Source organism: Pleurodeles waltl, chromosome 6 (genome assembly GCF_031143425.1).
Source record: "Pleurodeles waltl isolate 20211129_DDA chromosome 6, aPleWal1.hap1.20221129, whole genome shotgun sequence".
In the NCBI taxonomy this organism is placed as follows: Eukaryota; Metazoa; Chordata; class Amphibia; order Caudata; family Salamandridae; genus Pleurodeles; species Pleurodeles waltl.
In genome coordinates, this window is record NC_090445.1 from 971,028,328 (window position 1) to 971,040,981 (window position 12,654).

At 44.9% G+C, this 12,654-nt stretch overlaps 1 protein-coding gene across 2 annotated transcripts in view; it reads left to right on the forward strand.

The window, feature by feature from the left end:
• The window catches only part of EXOC6 (exocyst complex component 6), a 1,398,320-nt gene extending 1,386,894 nt beyond the window's left edge, over positions 1-11,426 (forward strand). For both annotated transcript variants that reach the window (XM_069239815.1, XM_069239814.1), the window contains 2 exons: positions 7,561-7,673; positions 9,058-11,426. In XM_069239815.1, the coding sequence (XP_069095916.1) occupies positions 7,561-7,673; positions 9,058-9,190 (246 nt within the window). In that variant the 3' untranslated portion in view covers positions 9,191-11,426. The remainder of the gene's footprint in view (positions 1-7,560; positions 7,674-9,057) is intronic.
• The last annotated feature ends 1,228 nt before the right edge of the window (positions 11,427-12,654 follow it).

Consider the following 12,654-nt stretch of genomic DNA (forward strand, 5'->3'; position numbering starts at 1 on the left):
GGCCTACCTTAGGGGTGACTTACAGGGTGAGAGTGGGGTGTCCATGGTATAAGGCAACCCTTATATCTGAGGTGAAAGGTGCATGCACCATTTCACATAGGCTGCAATGGCAGGCCTGCAGTCACAGTTTCACCCTCATGGGTGACACAGTACATGCTGCTGCCTATGGGTGAGTTCTGGTGCACCTATGCCCTGGGTACCTAAGTACCATATACTAGGGACTTACATGGGTGAACCATTATGCCAATTGTGGGGTGTAAACGTTACCAAACAACTAAATTTAGGGGAGAGAGCACTGACACTGGGGTCCTGGTTAGCAGGATCCCAGTGTACTACAGTCTAAACACACTGACACCAGTCAAAAAGAGGGGGCAACTATGCCAGAGCTACTTTCCTACGGTACTATCAAACAAGGTAGTTGTTGATCTACACTATTTATTATGTTCTTCTTTTACCTATGATATGGTAGTATCAGTTTTCTACTTCTGGTAAATTTGATACATTAGAAACCAGAAAGTATCATCTTGGGGGCTTTAAGACTTTATTTGTTTTGGTCTTAAAGGTTTTATATAAGGTAGCCATCACAGTTTGGTGGATTTTCTACACTTTTGTGTAGACAATTGTATAGTCATGTTCTGTAAACATTATTCTTTCTTTTTTCTGGCTTTTGTCAGGTTATCAAGTGTATTAATTGAGGCGTATCTCTGTAGAATCTGTTCACTCTCTTGTATAGAATAATTAATATTGTCTCTTTAGGAGTTATTCTGCGCTTTTGTGTTTGTATTCCAGACTTTCTTCTTTTCTGAAAGGTTTTACCATATATATATATATATATATATATATATATATATATATATATATATATATATATATATATATATATATATATATATATATATATATATATATATATATATATATATATATATATATATATCCATCTAAGTTAAACTGTTTTCATTGTGACCTGACTGTTCTTGCTTTAGGTTGGGTTCACAATTGGAGATTGTTGTCATTAGATGGAATGTGCAAAATCGGATGGATTCTCATTATTAAGAATATTGTACATTAATATTGAGAATATCTTGAAGATGTTGTTATCATCTCTAGCTACTTTTCTTGTGGAAAAAAATATTTATATGCCAAATGGTTGCTATTGTTGTCTTCGACTTCTTTTTAACCCCTTCGCTGCCAGGCATTTTCCCCCTCAGGTGCTGAGCCTTTTTTTGGCTATTTGGGGCAGTTCGCGCTAAGGCCCTCATAACTTTTTGTCCACATAAGCTACCCACGCCAAATTTGTGTCCTTTTTTTCAACATCCTAGGGATTCTAGAGGTACCCAGAGTTTGTGGGTCCCCCTGGAGGAGACCAAGAAATTAGCAAAAATACAGCTACATTTTGTTTCTTTCAGAAAAATTGGGAAAAGGGCTGCAGAAGAAAGCATGTGTTTATTCCCCTGAAAATGGCATCAACAAAGGGTTTGCGGTGCTAAAATCACCAGCTTTCAGGAACAGGCAGACTTGAATCAGAAAACCACATTTTTCAGCACAATTTCAGCATTTTACTAGGACATAACCCATTTTTACTATTTCCAGTTAGTGACAGAAATGGGTGTGAAACCAACGCTGGATCCCGGACAGCTAAACATTTCTGAAAAGTAGACAAAAGTCTTAATTCAGCAAGGGGTCGGCATTTGTGTAGATCCTTCAAGGTTTTCCTACAGCTAAAATAAATGAATATTGAAATTGAGCCATTTCTGTCCACGTTTTCTTCTATAACTTTTTCCCTCTATGGCAGATTTTTTTTAAGTAACCGTTACATCTGCTGGACTCTTCTGGTTGCGGAGACATATATGGAGCTTGTAGGTTCATCTACCCTAGGTACCCAGAGCCAATAAAGGAGCTGCACCTTGCAGTGGGTTTTCATTGTATACCGGGTATACAGCAATTAATTTGGTGAAATATAAAGAGTGAAAAATAGGTATCAAGGAAACCTTTGTGTTTCCAAAGTGGGCACAAGATAAGGTATTGATAAGCAGTGGTTATTTGCACATCTCTGAATTTCCGGGGTCTCCATATTAACATGTGAATTTCAGGGCATTTTTCAAATAGATGTCTTTTTTACACATTGTCTTACATTTGGAAGGAAAAAATGTAAAGAAAGACAAGGGACAATAACACTTGTTCTTCTATTCTGTGTTCCCCCAAGTCTCAAGATAAAAAACTGTACCTCATTTGTGTGGGTAGGCCCGTGACCTAGCTGTGGATTTTGGCCTCTAGCTCAGCCGGCACCTAGGGAAACCTACCAAACCTGTAGATTTTTGGAAACTAGACACCTAGGGGAATCCAGGATGGGGTGACTTGTGGAGCTGTCTCCAGGTTCTGTTACCCGGAATCCTTTGCAAATCTCAAAATATGGCACAAAAAAAAATACACTTTTTCCTCACATTTCGGTGATGGAAAGTTCTGGAATCAAAGGGGAGCCACAAACTTATACCCAGCATTCCCTCAGGTCTCCCGATAAAAATGGTACCTCACTTGTGTGAGTAGACCTAGTGACCGCAACAGGAAATGCCCCAAAACACAACGTGGACACATCACAGATTCCCGAAGAACCTGGACATGTTTTTTGCAAAGTGCCTAGGTATGGATTTTGGCCTCTAGCTCAGCTGGCACCTAGGGAAACCTATCAAACCTATACATTTTTTTTAACTTGACATCTAGAGGAATCCAGAATGGGGTGACTTGTGGGGCTCTGACCAGGTTATTTTACCCAGAATCCTTTACAAACCTCAAAATTTGGGAACAAAAACACTTTTTCCTCATATTTCGGTGATGGAAAGTGGGGAGCCACAAACTTCCTTCTACCCAGCATTACCCAGGTCTCCTGATACAAATGGTACCTCACTTGTGTGGGTAGATTCAGTGCCTGCCTTAGGAAATGCCCCAAAACACAACGTAGACACATCAAAATGATCTATTACAAAACTAACTGTTTTTGCGGGGGCACCTGCGTTTGTGGTCCCAGGTGCGGCGGTCATCTACGGAAACCGACCAAACCCAGACATTTTAAAAAAAATAGACACCCAGTGGAGTCCAGGGAGGTATGGCTTGCATAGATGCCTGGGAGCCAGATCGGCCAAAACATGGCTGATGTAGCCCCAAGGGGTCTGAAACATACAAAAAAATCTTGCCCCCAGGGCAGCGATCGTTCCCCCCCAGGGCAGCGACCCTTCCTCAAGGGGTCGCTGCCCTAAAACTTAATTATAATTTCAGCCCTGGTGTCTAGTGGGTTTCGACTCCCCGGGGGCAGATCGGCTAAAAAAACAGTTGATCTAGCCCCCAGAAGGGGCCGAAACAGGATCATATATAACCCCCAGGGTAGCAACCCTTGCCTAAGGGGTCTCTCCCCTAAATACACAAAAAAACAACCCTGGTGTCTAGTGGCTGGATTCCTGCTCCACGATTGCGGGCCTCACCCGCGATTGTGGTGCCAGAATCCATTCAAAACAGGCACAGGTAGAAAGGAAAAACTATTTTCTTTCCCCCTGTGGCTGAATTCCCATTACCCTCCCGCTCCCCCTATCGCTGTGAGCGCGCCGACGTCATCGGATCGCCAAGGGGGGGGGTCAGCGTGGAAGAAGGAGTGATTCCCCTTCCATTCCTGCCCAAAGAAGAGGGCCAGGTGCAGGACAAGCTAGTCTCGTCCTCTGCACATGGCAACCGTGGCCGAGGGCGAGACCAGCTCGACCAGGGCACCCTATGGGTTAAAGAGGACAATTGTATGTTTTCCTTGTAAGAGATAAAACATTTTATGTGTGTCTTATAGCGTAGGTCTGGTTAGGATATACCTTTACAGGGTAAGAGGTATCGCACAATAGCATGTTATCCTGCTCTGTGTTCCAATACGGTGGAACATGCAGTTTCGATCTACATATAAGAATTAACAGATTTATTTTCACTACCTCATTTGGCAATACTGCCCAGTGGTCGTGGGTAGTGTTTCTTACTCACGTTTTCTTTATCTTATGACATCATTGATGTGGTCATTTCCACAGGATTGATGGGGTGTTTGTGCATGGGTTTGCATCACATTAGGGGAAAGTTTAATATTCTTTCTGTTAGTCCATCTCTAACACTGATAGGTCATATTAACATGGATTTTCTTTAATCCATGTTTTTTTTTTAATTTTGTGACTCCTTATAATTGGATCCTCCCACAAGTCTTGTGGTGAAATGTGTTAGGGCTCACTTACATTATTATGAATGCCCAGTCTTTTTTAATTGTTCTAGACTGGTTTTGTTTTAAGGGCAGATTTTTAATGGTCTTAATCATGGGTGATGCTATTTCACTCTTAAAGTTTTTATGACTTTTTCCTACTATGGTCCTTTACACAGTTCTTTTAGTAAAGAGTATGTGTTTCCTTATAGGTATTCTTAGGAATGCATGGTCTAGTTCTCTTGTACTAGACTGGTTTTCTTCTGGTTGGAGACTCTATATTGTTGAGTCGCTTATGACTCACCTTTGATATTACTCACATTTGACATACTAACATGGATGAGCCTATCCTGTGTTTTTCATGTTTTATGATTTTATTATCTGTGGTTCCTTCCACAGGTTCTGATCTTGTGGAGTATATTATTACTCACCTTAATTATTTTGAGTGTCTGGTCTTTTTCTCTTATTCCAGACCGTTTTTTTTGGCACTCAGAGACATTTTTGAAAGTCTCAGTTCACAGTCCTTCCTCTGGGTTACCATGACTTTGGTATCTGATTCTAAAGTAAGGAATCTGCAGTTACTTGTCTCTATCAGATGAACAAGTTACTTACCTTTGGTAACGCATTATCTGGTAGAGACAGGATCTAGCTGCAGATTCCTTAACGACCTGCCCATCCTCTCCTCTCTGCAAATTGAGTCCTCTTTGGTCTCAGAGATTTCATTAGGGAAATCTACACCTTGAATTAAAAATTCAGTAATTACTTGACACAGGGGTGTCTTTTGTTCTAGCACAGTGTTTCGATAGGCAGATTCTATATGTGGCTCCACGTTTTGAGCGTGGAAAATAGTCACAGAAGAAACTGGCATTGGCAAGGGGGTATATAGCCTCAGCTGACAACACATCCGGTGGATGATGTCGACACAGAGTCACGCAACGACTTCTTTTGGCGCGCAGACATGCTACAGGAAAAAAGTTTCCAGATAGAGGCTTGTGCCTGGAGAAGATTCTAAAGTGGAGAATGTGCAGCCTATCTCTAACAGATAATGCGTTACCGAAGGTAAGTTAGTTGTTCATCTGGTATAGTGTTGCTGTGTGAAGGCACAGGCCGAGTGATGGCTCTAAAGTGGGGCTATACTGAAATCCAGTGTGTATGATACTGCTTGGAAGCCCAAGGCACTGATTCACAGTGTTGGCTCTCTGTCCCAGTATGAGACGACTGTACTGTTACAAGCCTGTTCTGCAGTAGAGGTCTGTACCATAAGCCCCAAAGGCATGTGCATGAGTCTGTCCTGGCGTGGTAGCTTATGTCAGGGCCCAGAGCATGGCATTGTGTGTTTAGACCAGTCATGGCTCGTGGGAGGGAGAAGCGGTGTGGCGGGGACAGGGGGAGGGGAGTGACCAAAAAAATATATATATATAATAAAAAAACAACTCACTTTTGTCGTTTTTCGCTGCGCCACTTCTGTGCCGCTCCTTAGCTGCAGGCACAGGCTCCCAGCCTGCCCTGCGTACAATCCTAACGCTGCTTTCATACTGCTGCCAGCATGAAGGTAGGATTGGATTGAGCGCCCAACCAGGGCACGCCAAGGCAGAGTGGGAGCCTCTGCCTGCTCCAGAGCCTAGTGTGCAAGTATGTTTGGGAAGGCCAGTGAAACATACTCTGTCAATGTCACGCCCGTGGCTCTGCCCCTTTTGCGGTAAAAACATAATAAACATAGTTTATTATCATTTTACTGTAAAAGTTGTACAGCTGCTGCTGGTTGTGAGGGGACGTCGCCCCTCAGCCATAGCGGAGGAGCCGCCTCCGACGTTAGTTTGGGAAAGGAAGGTATCTGGTATCCTCAGAAAGTACACGTTTGAACCCATTGGACACGGTCCTCCGAGGCTGGCCCGAGGCGGATCTCGGCTGCATCTGTCTTTCCGCAACGCGCAGAAGGGCCCCTCGCTTCACCAGCGTTATGTCCGGAGGAAGCTTCGCTTTCGGTGCGCAGTAAAGGAGCTCACGGTTAATGGTGCTGATTATACATTCCTGGTTCTCAGGCCAAAACAGAGCTGCCTGCATCGAGAAGCGGCTGTCGAGGTCTGTGTTCGGAGCACAGAGTACCAAAGTCTACAGTGAGACTGCCTTGGTGTGTTTACGCACAAAGTCTTCATTCAGCGACATTTAGAAGAGGGTATAAACGAGCATTTAACTCTCTCTCTCTCACTGAATAGCTTAGCTGTGGTGTCAGCATGTCCGACTGCCCGCGAAGAAAAGTGTTTCTCGTTGTCTTGCACGTGGTAGCGTCAGTTATGTGGCAGTGTGTGGAATAAACAGTTAGTGCTAAAACGAGCCCGGCTCCGGCTGTAGCCACCTAAATGAAAACAAATAGTTGTGGCACCGAGTTCAATGGAAATAACCAGGCGCGGGCTGCAAAGCTCAGCTTCTAATTGGTGCAGGGAGTCGGCAAAGTATTTAACAGTTTCAGACAATTAAAAAGAGGATAGGAAGTGGGGTTTAAATGGCTTAGAGGGATTACGGCTTGAAAGTTGAATAAAGGCTTTGCTGTTTCAGTTTCGAGGCTGCATTAGCTTTTAAAAGATTACTTATATATTGACCAACATCCTCTAAACCCCCCGAATCCAATACTGCTCGGTAATGGATGCGCTTCTGCTTTTCCTGTTGTTTTTACAAACAGACTCCCTGAAGTAATAAGCCGAGTCTTGAAAGGGGCCCGGGCCGCGCGCACCGAGATCTGTCACCATGGAGGGTGCAGCAGGGGGCTTCCTTCTTTAATTGGGATTATGGAAAACTCTACTTTAAACTGCTTTCAAACAACGATTACATAAAATCCAGGCGACTACGGGTGAAGGCCGTTCCCATGCTTAACGATTATATCACGGCTCGCATATTTTGGTAACAAACCATAGCCCCTGTTTGGCATATTGGGCAGTGGTGGCAGATTTGCGGCTCCTTTTAAGTTTGGAACTTGAAATGCATGCGGTATAAAAACGGATGATGTGGATCATTCCAACCCTAACGTGAAAGCGTCTTTCCCTCGTAGCGCCCATCTGCCCCTCCTCGTCTCAGTGTAGACTGGATTGCAGTATTCAGTTTTATTTTACCCTCAGGGCAGCAGCCACAGTGCTCCTACGCAGCACTCCGGTCGCTGTGGTGAGGGGGCTGGGCCACAAAACACAGACCCCTGACTGCGAAATGAGACAGAAATGGGATTGCAGAGCTTGACTTTGAGGCGTGTTCTTTAACTACTGTTCGTGTGCGCTATTGGAGATGCTCGTCATTCTGTGAATGCAGATTTGTGTTTATTTTCGTACATTTATACATGTCCCCTTCGCCTACAGCTCCTCGATCTCTTCATGGTGTGGGACTGGTCCACCTATCTAGCGGACTATGGGCAGCCGTCTTCCAAATACCTGCGGGTGAACCCCAGCACTGCGCTCACCCTGCTGGAGAAGTGAGTAATGTGACTATTTCGAGCTGCTACCCTGTCCAAGGGGAGTTTACAGACACCTCTCGTGAGTGTACAGTGTGCGCTCCCCATGCAGGAGACCCTCTCTCGAGCACCAGTGTGCACACAAAAAACGTCTGCCGCTGAACAGCAAACACCCCGATTACTGCGCGTGTATTTGCTGTAAGATTTGTGGTGGAGCTGCTTCTTAACTGCATGAATGTAAATATATATATATCCTTGAGAAGATGTTGTTTTGGTTAAGTCAATTTGATCGATACATATAACCTTAACCAAAACAAATCGCAAGCAGTTAAAGTTAAATTCAGACAGTTAAGTATATTATGTTTGGGGACCCATATTTCATAGGACCCTCTAATATATGGCCCCTATAAAACATGGGTTTCACTGGCATAACGTCAGAGTCAAACCAGCCTGCACAGCTCTAGAGTTGTTCTTTGTTTGATCATCATCCTGCTATTCAAGGAAGTAAAACAAAACCTGAGGATTCTAGTTCTTGCCTCAGCCTATTGTTATCTACAGCCCTCCGAGACCAGCGGGAACTAATTCACATTTCTAATATAGAACATTTTCTACAAAACAAATTGAGTTTTTTTTAGTTCTGCTTTCGTAACTGCATAGTAAATATTTTCTATTTTTTTTTTTTTTCCTACGGGCACCCAAGCAATATACTTCAGTATTTCACTTACTGTTTTCAATAACCTGTCTCTGTTTGGGGAAAAAAAAAAAAATATTTTGAAGCTAGTTATCCCCAAAACAAATATATCATACAAAATACATAATGGCTAGTGTGTCCTGTAATTCATTTTCGCCATCTTCGGGTTCTGGCGACATTTACAAACCACTGCCCATTGTTGTTTACCACATTATTTTACCCGTCATGTGTCCAAGCTCGTGAAATGTGGGATTATGTGAGATAAATTTGTTTCGCTCTCTCGATTGTTTATATTCTTGCTAAACAAACATAAAATTGCATGTAAATAAATGTTTGGTGATTTTTAAAGTGCCGCCTGCAGTTGCACGGGATAACTTTTTTTCTGTCTGCTCTTTGTGTGCTGCACAGGGTTCACCGTGGGTATGTATTGTGTGTCGTGGTTCTGCATGTCGTACGGTGTCGGTTGGAAGTAAGACCTGCATGGGCAGCGCGGTTAGAAGCAGCATGCAGTGCCCCCCTGCGTATGGTGCCAGGGATGTAGCTGCTCGTTTTGATGTTACAGGAGTTGAATTAAAAACATAAACGCGCTGCTTGCCTGCATGACCCGTCCCGTCTCAGGGGGGAAGTATTGGCCCTTACATACGGATGTGATTAGTACACGCGAGGCATGGCCTTACTTTACTTTTAATAGCCCACATATCTTTCATTCCACAGAATTAAGGACACCAACAAAAAGAACACCATTTTCGCCCAGTTTCGGAAGAATGATCGCGACAAGCAGAAGCTGATCGAGACGGTGGTGAAGCAGCTCAGGGGTCTGGTGAACGGGATGTCTCAGCACAGCTAGCTGGTCATGTAGCGCCCACCGGCCGGTCCCCGCGCCCCGGACATCAGACGTACTCCGTGCACTGCAGCTCAGCCTGCCTAGTTCCCCCTCCCCCGCGCCCGGCACAGCTGGTTTGCAATGTTCACATCTGCACTGTTTTTTGTTTTTAGAAATATCTGTGCTGTCGCTTTCAGTACAAGACTGCAAGGTGTCCCGGCAGGGGCTGCTGGCGGGACCGCCCAACACTGCCTGCCAGTTCGTTTCTTTCCTGATATTCACTGTATGGAAGACGAGCGGCCCTAGAGCCTCGCGGGTCGTTCTGGGGGTCTCTTCCACACGGGGGTAAATCTGGGTTATTCGAGGTATATAAGGGACTGTGCAACTGTATGTGGAAGACGCTGACTGTAAATACATTATTTAAATAATCTGAGGAACGTGCTTATCAGAATGTTACTTACGTTTGAAATGCGTTGGCTCCTTCTGAGTAATGCATTTAACCTTTTCTCTCCCTCCAAACGATGAATAGTTTTTTGTTTATCCTGGTTTTGATCGCCATCTTGAGAATCCAAACGAGCTGACCTGGCTGCTTTGATGTGACAGATGTCGTGGTCTGGCACGTATGAAAAGAGCCTCTGCGTTTTAAGAGACGAGACAATCCATACGCAGTAACATGTTTTGGATTCAAACCAAGGATTCTCATGTTTGGTGCAGGAATGTAACACAGGTGCTCTCCTCGCCTGAGTGTACCGAGAGCCCCCTACCCCGAGAACTGAGGGTCACTAATCGCAAAGGAGTGGGGCCGCTCTTTCCACAGTGTACTGGTAGGCCTCCTCACAACCATATACTGAGAACCCTTCCCGTCCACCTCAACCTATTGGGAGTCCCTCTTATGCAATTTACTTGGACCCCTCTGACCACAATGTACCGTGATCCTCCCTCACTAACACTACCATGTACTGTGAGCCTGCCTCACCGCCACATATGGGAGCTTCTCACGACTATTGATTGGAAGTCCCCCCCACCACAATATACTGGGATTTCCTCTCACCACATTGTACTGAGAGCCTTTCTCACCACAGTGTACTGGGGGCCTTCCTCACTCCCAAGAATGCCTCTCATAGCAAGGTACTTGTAGCCCACTACCCACAATGATTTGGGAGCTCTTCCCACCACAGTGTACTGAGAGCCCCTGTCTCCACAATATACTGATAATCCTTCTCACTGCACTGTACTGTGAGGTCCTCACCACAATGTCCTGGGAAAGCATTGCACAGAAATATACTAGGGACTTCCCTCACTGCCATATAGTCGTAGCTTGTCTAACCACCTTGTACTTGGAGCCTCCATCATCACCACGCAACTGTAGCCCTTCCCAGCCCTGGCGCCCCTCTCACTACTATGTACTGGGAATCTCTCTTTCCACCATGTTCTGGCAGCACCTCTCACAACTATGTAATGGGAGTCTTGTCCCCACCAAATCGTGAGCGCCCCTCTCACCTCCATGTACAATGAGCACCCCTAACAACACTGTACTGAGAGCCTCCCTCACCACCAAATATTGATAGCCCCTCTCACCACATGTACCGCAAAGCCCGCTCACCCTATCTGCTAGGAATCTTCCTAACCCCCATGTTCTGGGCGTTCCTCTCACTATTATGTCCTTGGTGTCCTGTGACCATGAACCCCTTGGAGCCTCTCTTATCACAATGTAATGAGTGCCTCTCTTAGCACCACCTATTGGCAGCCCCAACAACCACCTACAGGGAGCCTTTCTCACCACCAGCTGTGGTAGCCCCTGTCACAGCTGTGTTAGGGACCCTACTCAACACGATGTTGTGAGAACCCTTCCCACCTCCGTGTACTGGCGGCCTTTTCCACCATAGTGTACATGGAGTCCTTCCCACCTCTCTTCAGTGTAGTAAAAGACCCACTCCACACAAGTTGCTATGAGCCCCTTTCACCACAGTGGACTGGAAGCACCTCTTTTCTCAAGATACTGAGAGCCCATCACATCACAATATACTGGAAACCCCTCTCAAACCAATATATTGAAAGTACTGGGAGCGTCTCTAATCACAATATACATGAGCCCCACTTACTAACATGGACTGGGAGCTTCTCCTACCCAGTGTCAGTGGACTTCTACCCCCAATTGTTTCTGCTTCATAGGGGCCGGTCTTCTTTATGCACAAGATATTTGTATTTTCTTCTACTTTGAACCAATTTTCAAATAAAAACTTGAGGTCTGAAGTTCTAACCGTGTGTTTCTCTACATTTGTGTCTTTTTGAAATCTACATGTTAATAAATGTCAAGCCCTGAATTGAATCACTCCAAATGTACACCTCAGAAAAATCCCCACTTCCTAATTAGCACAAGGGCTACACAAGGCTCAGTGCTCAATTCCTTTTTTCCACAATGTGCATTGCGTACTGAACACCTAACCTAACCCCTTATGAAGAGAGATGTATGTGTGTGTGTGTGTTGTATTTAATTGTACTGTAACATTTACATAAGATTCTTACACCATATGGGGCGTCAAAGTGCATTTTTGCATTGGGAGTATGCAACAACATGGAGGAGTGCTTGCTTGACTTGTCTGTTGCACTTGTTCTGATCCTGTGTGGGAGGAGTTTTGGTGTCTAGCTTGGGTGACCAGGGAAGTACGCTTATCTTGGCAAGAGCACAGAGGAGTATGACTGAGGCAGAAAAGTGAGTGATGCGCGTGACAATTATTTCTGATGGATACTTCTAACAGCAACACCTTTAAAGTATCCCCAGGTGCCAGACTGGATCGGGAAGTTTTCACAGCAGTGCTCCAACGTGCCGCTAGGTATTGCCATATGGATCTGCATTGACTTTGTTCTGCCCTGGAAGTGATGGGCCAAAGCTGCATATTAGCGCCATACCTTCGCACTGACATCCGTTCCTTTCTTATCGTGCTTTTGAATGTGGAACAGGAGCTCTGCTCCCCTTTTTTCATCCAAATGACAATTTTTTTCTTTAAAGTATTGAAATCCAGTGGGCATAGGAACCATGTTCCCTTCTAAAATAACAGGGTTTACAAGCATGTCTTGGCCGTTGGAAACCGATGTCAGAGGCACTCCATAAAAAAGTGTGTGTCTTTAGTGTTTGGGCTTAGGGCACCAGAACTCCAAGCCATGTTGAGAATGCTTCCTCATTAATCCTAAAGCGATCAGGACTGTGAAACAAAGCTGTACATCACCAAGCTTTGGAAAACGCCATGCATGGCCTGCGTGAAGTTGCATGTGTGGACTCGTTTGCGCTCTTGAGGTTGTTCCCGCACCAAATCCTCTTCGGGGTTGAGGCTGTCTGGTAAGTCAAAGACCAACTCAAAGTGGAAACACAAGAAGGGCAAGCAGGACTTGTTCCCATCCCACCAGTCTCTATTAACAGAGTAGGCGTGAGGGGCGTAATGTTGCCACTCAGTCTTGTCCTGATCTCTGATTGAGGAACTAATTCCACA